This window comes from Cricetulus griseus, chromosome 7, assembly GCF_003668045.3.
Source record: "Cricetulus griseus strain 17A/GY chromosome 7, alternate assembly CriGri-PICRH-1.0, whole genome shotgun sequence".
NCBI lineage: Eukaryota > Metazoa > Chordata > Mammalia > Rodentia > Cricetidae > Cricetulus > Cricetulus griseus.
This window is the reverse complement of record NC_048600.1, coordinates 45,313,063-45,327,326: the sequence shown is the minus strand read 5'-3', so window position 1 is coordinate 45,327,326 and position 14,264 is coordinate 45,313,063. Positions and strand designations below refer to the sequence as shown.

The 14,264-nt window shown below is 54.7% G+C and overlaps 3 protein-coding genes across 5 annotated transcripts; 1 reads left to right on the top strand and 2 right to left on the bottom strand.

Annotated features, from left to right (window-relative positions):
- Positions 1-295: 295 nt before the first annotated feature.
- Rpusd1 (RNA pseudouridine synthase domain containing 1) lies at positions 296-4,435 on the bottom strand. Of its 2 annotated transcripts, none has more exons than XM_027425067.2 (6): positions 4,310-4,435; positions 3,742-3,952; positions 3,487-3,610; positions 3,244-3,346; positions 3,000-3,101; positions 296-1,371 (listed from the first exon to the last, which is right to left on the bottom strand). In XM_027425067.2, exons 2-6 carry the CDS (start codon positions 3,921-3,923, stop codon positions 971-973), a joined length of 912 nt encoding a protein of 303 aa, XP_027280868.1. In that variant the 5' UTR covers positions 3,924-3,952; positions 4,310-4,435; the 3' UTR covers positions 296-970. The 2 variants fall into 2 exon arrangements, with proteins under 2 accessions (XP_027280868.1, XP_035303818.1); XM_035447927.1 differs by having other exon boundaries at positions 3,742-3,930; positions 4,310-4,419.
- Positions 4,436-4,706: 271 nt separating this feature from the next.
- Chtf18 (chromosome transmission fidelity factor 18) lies at positions 4,707-13,017 on the top strand. Of its 2 annotated transcripts, none has more exons than XM_027425058.2 (22): positions 4,707-4,919; positions 5,058-5,237; positions 5,330-5,477; positions 5,622-5,790; positions 6,169-6,261; positions 6,351-6,403; positions 6,525-6,663; positions 7,308-7,517; positions 7,963-8,060; positions 8,295-8,418; positions 8,512-8,660; positions 8,762-8,855; positions 9,180-9,278; positions 9,347-9,477; positions 9,836-9,983; positions 10,777-11,001; positions 11,084-11,233; positions 11,327-11,457; positions 12,058-12,202; positions 12,288-12,419; positions 12,641-12,698; positions 12,778-13,017. In XM_027425058.2, the coding sequence occupies exons 1-22, from the start codon at positions 4,829-4,831 to the stop codon at positions 12,912-12,914; spliced, it is 2,904 nt and encodes a 967-aa protein (XP_027280859.1). In that variant the 5' UTR covers positions 4,707-4,828; the 3' UTR covers positions 12,915-13,017. The 2 variants fall into 2 exon arrangements, with proteins under 2 accessions (XP_027280859.1, XP_027280857.1); XM_027425056.2 differs by having other exon boundaries at positions 4,709-4,919; positions 5,055-5,237.
- A 13-nt stretch (positions 13,018-13,030) lies between these two features.
- On the bottom strand, positions 13,031-13,375 carry Gng13 (G protein subunit gamma 13). The gene is made up of 2 exons (XM_035447941.1): positions 13,264-13,375; positions 13,031-13,136 (listed from the first exon to the last, which is right to left on the bottom strand). The coding sequence occupies exons 1-2, from the start codon at positions 13,359-13,361 to the stop codon at positions 13,031-13,033; spliced, it is 204 nt and encodes a 67-aa protein (XP_035303832.1). The 5' UTR covers positions 13,362-13,375.
- Between the last annotated feature and the right edge of the window lie 889 nt (positions 13,376-14,264).

The following is a 14,264-nucleotide window of genomic DNA, read 5'->3' as shown; positions in this document are numbered from 1 at the left end:
GGCCAACATGAACAGTTTCTTTTCTAGGGACCCTGGTTGAAAGCTGCTATATACAGTAATGCTTCTAACTGGGAGGGACCGTCTAGGGACTGGGTTGATGACCCAACTTCTGGTCCCTATTAAGAACTCCCAAGCCCCCACTTCATGTTTCTTATTGCCTATGGAGTGAGGAAGGGCAGCAGACATGACCTTAAGGTCTACAGTGGATACTGCCAAGCAGCCATCGGATGGAGATCTGCCAGATTCAGCAAGGAAGGGTCAAGGGTACCCCACATCAGATATATTGTGGTCACTCTCAGGATTGATCACTAAACATTTATTCTTAATCCTAGAGCCTAGCTGCAGCTAGGGTGCTGTGGCCATGTTGTGGTGGATAGGAGAGGCCCAGAAGGCTTCCAGGAAAGGACCCAAAGGCTGACACTGACTGTCTATGGCTATGTGGAAGCCAGGCAGGTGGTGACATGGCAGAAGCTCCAGCCAGGAGCCCATAGAGCAGAAGCAGCATCCACACCAGGCTTGGAGAGATGGGCATGCATGGAGGACGCCTCTGTTGATTCCCCAACACACTCCAATGCATTGGGGCCAAACGCTGGATGCAGGCAGAGGAGGTGAGGCCCTGGCAGAGTTCAGCAAAGGCAAAGGCACATGACAGTGGCAGGCAGCAAGAGGCAGGTGGGGGGCTGCAGGTAATCGAGCCTAGCTAGGCTAATGCCAGGATGGCTCTTCTCAGGCATCATGGGGCCCAGGAGGATCCTGGCTCTGCCCCTCCTGGCTAAAGGCTTGGGCAAGCCTGGGGTGAAGCTTAGGAGGCAGAAAGCTATTCCATGAGGAAAGAACTTAGCTTTCCCTGGAAGAATGCTGAGAGAAAGACTTGCCTACCGGACATCTGTCCCACAGCCCGAGCGCCCTGTCCTCTAGCCATCATGGCTGCTGAGTCTAGCAGCTCTCAAACCCCAAAGCCCAGAGGCCCTCAGTTGTCTGGCTCTAGTGCCCACTCTGATAGCCACTGCAGGCATGATGCTCGCTGCGCCTCAGTCTCAGGAGGCGGCCGACCTGGCCTGGCCAGGGGTGTGGAGGGACTGTGCCCTCCGTCCACAGGGTTTGGGTCAGGGCCAGTCTGTAGGGCCTGGATGAGCTCTTCAAGGGGTTGAATGCAGGTATGGGGACTCCAGCAGGCATCAAGGGCAGGCAGGAAGGGGTCAGGTGTGCAGGCCTCCACACACTCGGCCTGTGTGGGGATGCGTAGGTAGAAGGCGTGCAACATCATGCGGAAAGGTTGGTCCTCCTGGTCCTCAGCCTGCCCATAAGTCAAGTCACCCACAATAGGGTGGCCGAGGGCACTGCAGTGTACTCGAAGCTGGTGTGTCCGGCCTGTGGGGTCAGGGAATAGGAGGTCAGGCTGGGATAAACCATTTCTCATCACATCCCTACCTCGCTCTTAACAGTATCTAGCAAGTTCTCTGGGATGGCTTTAGAGCATCATGGCAGTCCCTTGCAGTTCTGTTTTGTTTTGCAGTGCTGGGGTTTGAACCCAGGTCCTTGTTGATGCTAGGCAAGCATTCTACAGCTACCCTGTGCCCCCAACTCTCTTTTCTTTCTCCCCTTAATTTTTTTTAAAGTACTTTTTTTTTTTTTTTTTTTTTTTTTTCGAGACAGGGTTTCTCTGTGGCTTTGGAGGCAGTCCTGGAACTAGCTCTTGAAGACCAGGCTGTTCTCGAACTCAGAGAGATCCGCCTGCCTCTGCCTCCTGAGTGCTGGGATTAAAGGCGTGCGCCACCAACGCCCGGCTTTAAAGTACATTTTAATTGTGTGTGTGTTCCTGTATGTGCTCGCATGATGCTACAGTGTACAAATGAAGTCAGAAGACAACTTCTCTCCTTCTACCATGTTGGTCTGGGGATCAAACTCAAGTTGTCAAACTGGGTGGCAGGCACCTTTAGACCCACTGAGCTAACTTATTGGTCCCTTTTCTTTTTTTTTTTTTTTCTTGAGACCAAGACTCATGTAGCTCAGGCTGGCTTTGAACTCCATCTGTAGCCAAGGATGGGCATGAAGTCTGATCTTTCCGCCTCTACCTTCAGAGTACTGGAATTACATGTATATGCCACCACATCTTCTTTTTTTAAAGAGAGAATCTCCTACCAGGTGGTGAAGGCGCATGCTATTGTTTGTTTGTTTTTGAGACAGTGTTTCTCCGTGTAGCTTTGGAGCCTGTTCTGGCACTCGCTCTGTAGACCAGGCTGGCCTCGAGCTCACAGAGATCTGCTTGCCTCTGCCTCCTGAGTGCTGGCAAAAAAGGTGTGTGACACCACCACCCAGCTAGTTTTTTTGTTTTTTGGTGATGCACGCCTTTAATCCCAGCATTTGGGAGGCAGAAGCAGGTGGATCATTGTAAGTTCAAGGCCAACCTGGTCTATAAAGTGAGTTCCAGGGCTACACAGAGAAATCCTGTCTCGAAAAAAAAAAAAAAAAGAAAGAAAAAAAGAAAAAGAAAAGAAAAGAATCTTGTGAATAGCCACTTTACAAATCTGCAACACCAGGAAGGATGGGGCAGGGCGGGTCTAGCCCTTAGTATGGGATTCATCACATCTCTTGCTACAAATCAGATGTTGGAACTCAGGACAAGAGATTGGGCTGGGGTGGCCATTGGTGAGGGCACAGCTACAGAGACATTTGGTCTAGCTAGCAAGCTCAGTTAAACCTCCAGGGTACATGCAGACCCCAGCAAAGATCTTCCTATTGACTCTGTCCACACACCTGGTATAGGCCTAGGCCTCAAGGTCCATCCTTTCTTTCTTTTCTTTTTTTTTTTCCTTTTGGTTTTTCAAGACAGGGCTTCTCTGTGTAGCTTTGGAGCCTGTCCTGGAACTCACTCTGTAGTTGGCTTTGAACTCACAGAGATCCACCTGCCTGGGGATTAAAGGCATGTGCCACCACTTCCCAGCTCGAGGTCCTTTCTTGTATGACCAGATTCCTGCCCTCCTCTGCCCTGGACATACCTGTGAGTGGTTTCAGCAGCACTTTGGACACAGGGTCTCCAGCATACTGTCCATGCTCCAGAACCAACAGCTCTGTGAGACTTGGCTTAGGGTTCTCGCAACCTGTACACAAAGGCAAATGTGGGGGTCAGCTGGGCCAGCCCTAGAGCTTGAGCTAACTCCAATCCACACTTGTCTGGCTGTTCATATCCATGCAGGGTTCAGGCTGGAGACATGCCCATGGCCCCCATCCCAACCACTATACCGTGTGTGCCCTCGATGCACATGGTGTGGGTCCGCCCCTCTGTACTGTTCCTGCCAATGGCATAGCTGATTGTCACCTGGCTTTTTTGGACATGGCCCCGGACCTGCCAAGCAAGGACATAATGTATAACTTACAGGGCAACACTGCCACCTCTAACATGGAGCTTGGGTTAGAGGGACCTGCTGGAGTAGGCTAGGAGCCTTGAGTCCCCATACTGTATCTTAGGAACTGGCCAGGACTTACTAGTGCAAGGTAGGCTTTGGTGACTCGCCGTTCCTTGAAGCATTTATAAGCGCTGCCTGCAGCTGCTTTATTCAGGGCCACACATAACGCCCCACTGGTGGAGAAGTCCAATTGGTGGCAGAACCTGGGAAGGGGCAGAGAGGCAGCAGTGGCTGGACCCTGTTGTGTTCTGGCCAGCACCTTTGTGGCAGAGTCCAGTGTCCCAGAAACCTTTGGAAGGATGCTGTAGTGGGGCTCTCTGTGTTGGCTGTGTACCTGAACCCATAGCAGGTGTCAGGGTCAGCCAGTTCTGGGAAGCGGTGACATAGTTGCTTCTGTAGGGTCAGGGTCTCCTGCCAGGTCTTGCTATCAATGCGTAGATCCCAATGCTTGTTCACCACCAAGAAGTCACTGCTCTGGTACACGATGGACAGATTTTCCATGCTGCCAGGCTCCATGGTGGGGCTGCACGCAGGTGGGAGTGAACCTGGAGTGGAAGGGTGCACTCAAGCACTGTGCACATTTACTGGGTACCAGCACCTGCTTGGAACCCTTCATGCCTTCCATAACGGGCCAAGCCGGGGTGTTGGGATCTGGCCGAGGTCAGGAGATCCTGACTTGCCCTGGACTCAGGTTGAGGGAGCTCTCCCTGGCCCGGATTTGGAATTAACAGCCTGGTTGTCCAGTTCACCCGTACACATTAGGTTATGGACTTTCCCTGAGCAGGCAAGGAAGAGGACAGGGTCTGCTGCGCCCTGATTGGCCCTGGACCACCCAGAACTGCAGGCGTTCCCTAACTTGCCTTCCACCAGCCTGTGACCACAAGCGGACCCTTTAGACTTACCTGCAAAAGGATCAAGGGGCCAGAACGTCACTTCTCAGTCCGGCAATCAACCAGGCTTCCCTACAGTACGAACCAGGTCTTGGCCTGGCTGGCGTGCAGCCCCGCCTTCACCCTGCCCACTCCACCTGCTGATGGATGGCCATACTGGCCAATGGCATTCCTGGCCCGGAGCCCCGCCCACTGAAGGATAGTGAGGCCCCTCCCTGACAGTCTGCGCACGCACCTTCATAGCCCCACCTATTTCCCCGCCTCCCGGGGAAATACAGATGGCTATACAGGCCAATAAAAAGTATCCTTGGTCCTCCGCTTCCACCACTGAACTTATTATTCCTCTCCTCCCGCCCTTTGCGTGAGAAGAACCGCCCTGCCCCCTTGGCCAATGGTGGGCGCCTCTGGGAACGCCTGCCGTTGATTGGCGGTACTGGAGGTTCGCGGGGAGTGGCGCGCAGTAGCAGTGGCGCGGGAAGTTCTGAGGGTGAGTTAGCTGTGGGAGCTTGTGGTCTGGCTGCGCTGGAGGCTATGGAAGACTACGAGGAGGATCTGTACGGTGTGGAGGATGACTTCCACAACCAGTTCGCGGCTGAGCTCGAAGTGCTGGCGGAGTTGGAAGGTGGGTGCGGGTCCTGGGTCTCGGCCAGGTCATGGCTGCATCCTCCTGCCGATGTGGAGAGCTGCGTGGATGGGATAGGCAGTGGCTGAGAGTACGCTTCTTGCAGTGTGCGGCTGCTGTGAACCTCTGTCTCAGCAGGGACACAGGACCTGGCGTCCTCTGGGAACCTCCAGACTCCAGCGAGCCGTCCCCCATTGACGTTTGAAGAGGCCATTGCTGGTGGGGACACTGCCCCGCGTCCCTGCCCTGTGGGGTCTCCAGAAAATGACTGCCGCAATACCAGAAAGAATGTTCGTAGGGACCAGCCTGGGCCCTCCAGTATGTCCAGCTGGGTACAGGGCACTCGGGTAGGGGATGTTGAGGACCAGATTTCTCTTCTCTGCCTCCTCTTCCTGCCTCTGTCTCTGCAGGCCCCATGATCAAACGACCCAGGTTGGAGGTGGTGAAGAGACTGAACTTTGAGCCAGATACGGAGGAGCTCCTGTATCCTGATTCCCCTCCAGGGGACATCACCCCACCACCGAGTCCTGAGGTCTTCCCTGAGATTTTGGATCCTGGGTGTGTTGCTTGAGGAAATGTAATTTCTACCTTGGAAAGCTGCTAGTCTCTGGATGAGGCGCTATGGAGTGGAAGCCTATGGGAGGACAGAGTGTGGGCCCAGGCTCCCCATTGAGGGTGATTGGAAATGCCTGTCCTTCCTAGGCCCTCAGACGATAGTGCTGACAAAGGCACCATGCAGGCTTTGCCAAGTCCCCGCAACCCTGTCCTGAGACGTCCCCCTGTCTTAGAGGATTACATCAATGTGACATCCACAAGTGGAGAGCGGGCCTTTTTGGTGCTTCGCGCTGACCTCACAGGCACTGGGGTGCAGGTGTGTGACTACAGCATGGGGCTAGCCATAGCATTGGTTCCTTTATGTTGCCAATGGGCTTTCGGCAGGTTGATGTCAGTTTCACCTGTCTGAAATGCTAGAATTTGTCATGCCCAGGTAGTCCGTTGTTGGGAATAGCCTTGTTACTTTGGGGGTATGTGGCAGTAGAGTGCCACCCTGTACCCCAGCTGTTAGCTTTCTGCTCTTCTGTTCCTCTTGCCACACCCTATGGCTGATCTCCCTTGGACCTGGCCCATCTGAGTGAGGCCGCTCCTCTCTGATTAGGCGTGCTTTTGTCTCTTCCTCTCTGTCAGCCTTTTTGGGGAAGGGCATTGTGACCTGGGAGGGTTACAGAGATGACAAATCTGTCTCACCCAGAATCCCCCTCTGGATGTCCAGTGGCGAGGCCATGGCCAGCTGGGCCTGCTGGGTGTCCCCTTCGCTTCCTTGAAGGAGCAGGTTGACAATATGGTGAGTTTAGTGGAGTGTGGGGAGGTATGTGTGTTGAGTCCACATGCTGGCTGGACTTGTCCTGATGCTAGTCTATCCTGTTTGTATAGCGACGGCAGCAACTGCTTGAGGAGGCCCAAGAGCTCTCAGACACTCTACATAGGTGATTTACATCCTTCCCACCCCAGGCACCCTCGTTTGTTCTTGGACTGACCTTCTGGCATGTATGGTGGACATGGTCACTGTGACCCCTGTGTAGTGAATCAGGACTTGATTCTCTGCAGTCTCAGGTCTGAAAGGGTGGACGCTCTTCTGGAGGGGACCCCTGAGGAAGACCCAGCCCCTGGCCAGCACACTACTCAGCACTGCCTCTGGGTGGATGCATTTGCACCCCAGCACTACACGGAGCTGCTCAGCGATGACGTGAGCTCTTTTTGTTCTCACTTAAGTGTGACTAGCTTGCCCTATCAGCCTGAGGAGAAGGGTCAGATCCAGTTGATGGCTATGGTGCTGGGCCACTGGGTGCTAAGGGTGATGTGGGGACTCTGAGTGGTAATGGGGAAACTGAGTCAGCACAAAACTGGCTTACTGCTAGTTGACTGTGACCTGCTGTGGGCTTTGTTAGAGGTCTAGATGTCCCAGCCCCGTGGTTATCAACCTTCCTAACACTGCAACCCTTTAATACAGTTCCTTATGTTGTGGTGATCCCCCCCAAACATAAAATTATTTTCATTGCTACTTCATAACTGTAATTTTGCTGTTATAAATCATAATGTAAATTTGTGTTTTCTGATGGTCTTGGGCAACCCCTATGAAAGGGTTGTTCAGCCCCCAAACGGGTCATGACCTGCAGGTTGAGAACTGCTGTCCTAGCCTGTCCTTTTGCTCACCCTCAGCAGTTGGTGGTGGGTTGTCCTGGGGTAAGCACAGGGTCCCAGAGGTTGGGCCAGGGCTAAGAGATGGAGGCCTTAGTGAGCCTGGGTCTTCCTTTTGAGCCTCAATGTCCCTGTCTGTGTTGAAAATGTGGGCTTGGCAGGGGCCCTTCCCTTAGGCTTTCTTCTTAACAGTTCACTAACCGCTGCCTCCTCAAGTGGCTGAAGCTATGGGACCTTGTGGTGTTTGGCCATGAGAGGCCTGCCCGGAAGGCCAGGCCCAGTATAGAGCCAACCCGGATTGGGAAGGAGGCCACAGCCCCTGGCAAGTGGAAAAGTCATGAGCAGGTGCTGGAGGAGATGCTAGAAGATGAGCTGGACCCGAGCCGGAGGCCCCGGCACAAGGTAAACCACACCTGAACCTGTGTGAACATAGCTGAGCTTGGGACTTTGCCCTCTGGGTAGCCAGTACTACTGCAATAGACTTGGGAGTCCATGAGACATCTTTAACTTTTCTAGAGTCTATGGGTACAACAACATCAGGTTTGGCATCAAGTACCAATGTTGTGAATTTGAAGTTGAATCCATTTTCCTAAGGGTTTAGATATAGTCAGCGCTCCTTGAAGGCTTTGTGCTTCACCAACAGGATGATGGACAGTGGGAAAGGGGCACGGGTCCACTGGGTGGGTCTTCACGTTCCTGTCAAGTCCCCACATAATTTGCTTCCTCAGGTTTTTCTCTGAGTACCCTGGGTGTTCTCTTTGATGGCTGGAGTGTGTCTCTAGTCCCTGGCTACTAGCCAGGGGTTCCCTGGAGCCTAAGGGATCAGCGGTCTATCCTCTGACTGTAGGTGGCAATGCTGTGCGGCCCTCCAGGACTAGGCAAGACCACACTGGCACACGTGGTTGCACGGCATGCAGGGTATTGCGTGGTTGAGATGAATGCGAGGTGAGTGGAGGGGAAGACCCGTGTCTGGGGCTTCCATGAGGTGGAGCCTGCGGTGCAGCTCTAAAACCCTGGCTGGTGGGAAGAGCTAGGGTCTTGGATGTGTAGGCTGGGGTTGGGACTTGTCCTTCAGGGCTTGCTGAGCCTGGTGGTAGCTACATCCACTGGGAGCCTCATAGGATCTTGCTGGGATGCTGGCTGCTATCCCTAACTCTTGTCTTGGCCTTGCTGTTCCAGTGATGACCGTAGTCCTGAGGCCTTCCGTACACGCATTGAAGCAGCTACGCAAATGGAGTCGGTGCTGGGTGCAGGTGGCAGGCCCAACTGCCTGGTTATTGATGAAATCGACGGGGCCTCCACGGTAGGCCTCCCTGCTGCTTAGGTGGGTGGGTAGGAAGCCAGGTTGGATGCATTGGGGCTCTGGCTCACTGACGTCTTCTGTGCCTCCCTGAAGGCAGCCATCAATGTTCTCTTGAGTGTCCTGAATCGCAAGGGTCCACAGGAGGCAGAGCAAGGAGACACAGCTGCACCTGCAGGGGGTCGGCGGCGCAGGGCCGAGGGGGGCCTCCTGACAAGGCCCATCATTTGCATCTGCAATGACCAGTGAGTGCAGTGGTGGGACTGGGCCTTCCTGGCCAGAAGGGTCCCCTGGCTTAGCCCCTGTGCCTGTCCCTGGTGTGGCAACCGCAGGTCCTGTCCTACAGGTTTACACCTTCCCTGAGGCAGCTAAAGCAGCAGGCTTTTCTGCTCCATGTTCCGCCAACTCTACCCTCCAGGCTGGTGCAGCGACTCCAGGAGGTCAGCAGGGCAGGGAGGAGGAGGAGGAGGGGGAGGAGGGGGAGGACAGCTTCCGGTTCGAGATGCAGCCTCTATCCTGAGCTGCCTTCCCGTGTTCCTTCCCCCTGAGCACCCTGGTGTTCTCCCATTGGCTTAGGCCTATAGTATAGGCCTATAGTATAGGCCTAAGATAGGAACTGCACTGCACTCTCTGGCTGTCCCAGCACAGGACAGCATGTCCAGGGAACCAGGTTGTGGCCACAGGGTTGGCTCTGAGGATGTGCTATACTGGGGTATAGGTCCTCTCAGAAGTGGTAGACACTCTACTTCTTACCCCACCTCTAGATCTCTCTGCAGCATGGCATGCGGTCTGACCCAGGTGCACTAGCTGCCCTCTGTGAGAAAACTGACAATGACATCCGTGCCTGTATCAACACCCTACAGGTGGGACTGTGGCTCGGGGGAGGCAGGGTGGAGTGAGGTGGCTACTGCTTACTTCTCCCTTTGTCCAGTTTCTCTATGGGAGGGGCCGGCGGGAGCTGAGCGTGAGGGATGTGCAGACCACCCATGTTGGCCTGAAGGACCAGCGCAAGGGGCTGTTCTCTGTATGGCAAGAGGTCTTCCAGTTGCCCAAGGCTCAAAGGTACGTAGTCCAGGTGGTGTGATAGGCCAGCCTTGTTCTGGATGCTCCTGGTGCCTAGAGCTGAGACAACACCTGGTGCTGCCAGGGCTCCAGGACAGCTGTTTAGTTTCACTGTGTCCTGTGGGTAGGGACCTGATTTGAGTTGGGGCCCAGTTAGTGTCTCAAGGGGAGCGGCCCAGAAGGTGACCTTCCCTGACCTTCCTTTAGTCAGTCAGAGTCCTTTGCTCCTATATGACTGTTTAGAGATGCTTGTTCCTTCAGAATGATATAAGACAGGCCAGCCAAGGTGGCTAGGATGATGGTGGCATCTTTGCTTTCAATTGGGTTTGGTGTCAACCTCAGCACCCTTTACTTGCAGGCGAGTTGTGGGCCAAGACCTGATCTTACCAACCCATGCTCTCTTGCTCAATGATGGGGACAAGGGCTCCCTGACCCTGGCCTCCCAGCGCTTTTACCATATCCTACGTGTGACCACCTCTGCAGGCGAGCATGAGAAGGTTGTCCAGGTACCTGTGCTCACCCCAGCTCTTATGATCCTGGTACTAACAGAAGATGCTCTGGATCAGTTCCAAAGTGTGGGTGGATGGGTGTCAGGCATTCAAGGGCATGGCAGGATTAAGGACATGAGCTACATGGAATGACCCTCAGACCCAGGAAGGGGACTGAAGGAATAAATTTGGAGGTGACATAAGACAGTTTAGGCATCTAAGGATGAGTTTTGGGCTGGTGACTGGGAACCATTTGGGGATCTCTGCGAGGTACATGTTGGGGTCTGGGGCTTAGAGACACTAAATTCTAAATGGAGGGTTACACATGGGGTAGAAAGCAGGTAAAGGTTTGGACTTGAGCAAATGACATAACCTCCACTACTCCCCAGAGGCCTGGCTTAAGCTGCTTTCAACTCTAAGCAGCTTTGGATTAGCAGTTGGGAATCCACGGACAATCTGGAAATCTGCAGTTTGGAGGGGCTATATGGTGTGGCCAGTGGGAACTGGACTCACACGGGCCAAGCTGGGGATGCTGTGCCCTGGATTCTGAGGATATAACTTTCTGCCACATCAGGGAAGGGCTGGGGACAAAACCACCTGGACCCCTGGAGGTCCGCCCCCTTGTCTCAGGGTCTTCATTAGACAGGTAGATCCTTCCCTGAGTGGGCAGCTGATCCTACACCTTGGACTTCACAGAGTAGGAGCTAGAGAAAGGATCCTGAGGCTGGAGCTCATGCTGTGGGGAGATGAGGGTCAGAGGCTCTGGGCCTACCCGCTCCTCAGGGGGTCATGGCCTGCTTACTACTCTTAGGGCCTGTTTGACAACTTTCTACACCTTCGCCTCCGAGACTCCAGCCTAGGCACCGTGTGCTGTGCCCTTGACTGGCTGGCCTTTGATGACCTGCTGGAGCAGGCTGCCCACCATGGCCAGAGCTTCCAGCTGCTGCGCTACCTGCCCTTCCTGCCTGCTGCCTTCCATGTGCTCTTTGCCTCCAGCCACGTGCCACGTATCACTTTCCCCAGCAGCCAGCAGGAGGTGTGTCATCTGCTACATTTGTACTTAGGGTATGGCCCTGGGGGGTTCGGCTCACCTGGCCCTAGCTCACTTTCTCTCCTAGGCCCAGACCCGGATGAGCCAGACAAAGAACCACATCCAGACATTGGTGTCAGGTATGGCACCATCCACCCGCAGCAGGGCCACACCTCAGGCCCTTGTTCTGGATACCCTCTGCCTGCTCCTGGATGTCCTTGCACCCAAGCTGCGCCCTGTGAGTGTCAGATTTGGAGGAAAGGATGGAGTTTGTGGCTGGTGTGGCTGCTGGCATTGCTCAGTTGCCCTGTCTGTGCCCACTTGACCCTAGGTGAGCACACAGCTGTACAGTGCCCGTGAGAAGCAGCAGTTGTCCAGCCTTGTGGGTACCATGCTTGCCTACAGTCTCACCTACCACCAGGAGCGCACACCTGATGGGCAGTACTTGTACAGGCTGGAGCCGTGAGTGCCCCTGTGCCTGGGCCAGGGAGGAACACCTGGGGACCTACAATGTGGGTGCCAAAGCCAGTGTGGCCTTGGTGAGGTGCCCAAGGGGTTGTTGGTTACAGTTTAGATTTGGCACAGATGTGGCTGGCACTGTGCCCCACCCAGGTCAGACAGTGTTCCGACAGCCAGATTTTAGTATGGGGTTCATTGACCTCTGTCCATCCAAAGGTGGATAGTCTTCTATGTCTTTGTATCTGCTGCTCCCTGGGGCTCCAGAAGGCTCCAGTGACTTGATGCGCAGCAGCAGCAATCCGGACAGCCTGCAATTCCTGTGAGGCCCCCAGTGTCCCTGCCTGTTCTTATATCCCCCCGTGACACTGTTCTTGGTCATCCCACTTGTAGTTGGGGAAACTGAGGCTTCAGGTAGTCAGCTGCCGCTGTGTTAGGATGTAGTAGCGTCAGGAACTTGGGTGTATGGGTTGGTGTAACAGGCAGACCTTGGCCCTACTGACTCCACTCCCTAGCTCTTGAACTTGGTTTGTGGGGGTGATGCAATATGCAGACCCCAGCGCTGCTGACTGGTACCCTGGTATCTTGCCTCACCCACCTGGTCAGGAATGTGGAGGAGGTCTGCCGCTTCCCCGAGCTGCCTGCCCGAAAGCCCCTCACCTACCAGGCTAAGCAGCTTATTGCCCGGGAGATTGAAATGGAGAAGATGCGGCGGGCAGAGGCTTTGGCCTTGGCTAGAGGTGGCCCCCAGGTAAGCTTGCCCCTTGGTGCTGAGATAGCATGGACTATCAGTGGCTTGTCCTTGACCAGCCAGCTCTTACTATACTTCCTTTCAGGTGGACCAGGGTCCCTCAGGGCCTGCAAGTCTGCAGACGGACAGTGGGGATAAAGGGGTGAGGCAACCTGCTCCACGTAACCATGAGCAGCGGCTAGAACACATCATGAAGAAAGCAGTCGTGCAAGAGCAGGTGTGGGGGATAGGGCTGGGTCAAATGGTGAATGGAGGATGGGGCTTGCTCCAGGTCCCAAGGACCCACCTGTTGCTCCCAGAAAGTGGGCAGTGGGTTAGGAGAGGTACTCCTACTTGCAGTTCTAGCTCTGAGGTATTGAAGTCTCCTCTCCCATGGGAAGGGCTTGGGTGTGCCCACTTGCCCACATAACCAATCTGGTGGCCCCTCTTCTCTGCTAGCCCGAGAGGGACTTCTTTGGACGTGTGGTCATCAGGAGAGTGGCTGTCCCAAGCAGAGGTGTGTATGGGTCACAGAAGGGGGGGGGATGAAGACATGGGCTGGGGTCTGCTGAGGTGCAACCCTTTGGTCCCTGCAGAAGCTGAAGCCCCAGAGAAGGACACAGACGAGTGGCGCATGGGTGTGGCAGTGGGCAGGAGTGAGGTTTGGTTCCGGTTCAACGAGGGTGTTTCCAATGCTGTGCGACGCAGCCTGTACATCAGGGACCTGCTGTAGCCCCCGCTGCCCTAGGACATCAGATCACAGTGACTCCCACAGGGAATGTACAAAAGCAAAGACATCTGGAGAAGTCTATTTATAAAGTCACACCTTACACAGAGTGTGGGTCAGACTCATAGGATGGTACACTTGGCCTTCTCTACCCAAGGGTTGTTCTTCATCAGGTCAGGGTTCAGGAAGGGGTCCTTGGGGATCCCATCTTCGATCCACTTGAGAAGCCTGTGAGTGAGGAGTTTCAGTGAATGTCGGTCATTCTCATGTCACCGGCCCACTGGGATGTGAGACCCTGGTTAACCCAAGGGGCAGAGGCAGGACAGGCTAATGACACACATCACAGGGCACTCACTCCGGGATCGTCTTGGAGGACATCTCCCTCTTGAAGGCCAGTTGGTACTTGAGGCTCTCCACCTCCTTCTTCATCTGGGGCACATCCCACTCCTCCATAGCGTCGGGGGCGTCGGAGGTAGCCAGCCTGAGGCTGGTGGGCAAGAGAAGCAAAAGCTGGGTTTGCAACCCCACCCCTGGCCTCAGGACAGAGGAAATGCCAGCTGCCCCCCAGAGACTACTGCCCATTGGACAATACCACCCACTGGCTCTTTTGAGGTCTGCAGTGATGTTAGGGAACAGAGCTTGGACAGTGCCACAGGGACCTACTAACAAGGCCCCTGGGCCTTCTCTACCCTGTGGGGCTGATTAGCAGTAGAGCAAACTTTCTGTTCTTGGCCGGGCAAATGAGCCTGACAAGGCCCAGCCCTGGATTTGTAGGGCAGCCTCATCCCTGCTTAGGGAGACTGCAAGATGAACTCCTGAGTATGTAGAGCAGCCCCCACCCCATCCTTGTTCTGGTCCCACTTCTAACTCAGACCCTGAGTTGGGTGTAAGGGTGGGGTGAGGGTCCTGAGAGGTTGGGTGCTGCCTGGCCTTCCTGGGTGCCTGTTTTGCATGGGTAAAGAAGCCAAGTTAATCGCAGGGCTGGGAGGATTTGGCTGCAATTTGCATGTAGGGTGGGGTATGTGCAGAAGGTCTGGGGATACAGGCCCTTCAGCAAGCCCAGGACTTGGGAGGTGGGTATCCTCCTGAGACCACTGTACTCAGACACAGCAGTCACCGACCTGACTAGGGAGAACTGTCAGTTGGGACACAACAAATGGGCCTCCTTTTACCCCTCCCTATTTGGGTGCACTCCAGAAGACCAAGTCCCTGATTCTCCCTCCAATCACAGCTTCCTCGACCTTGAGAGGGGTCTGGCACCGTGTGACGGGCACTTCCGGGCAAAGCCTCTATCCCGGGATACTGCAGCTGAACCGGCCTTGGGGGAATCTAGGACCTGATGATGGGGCTGTCTCT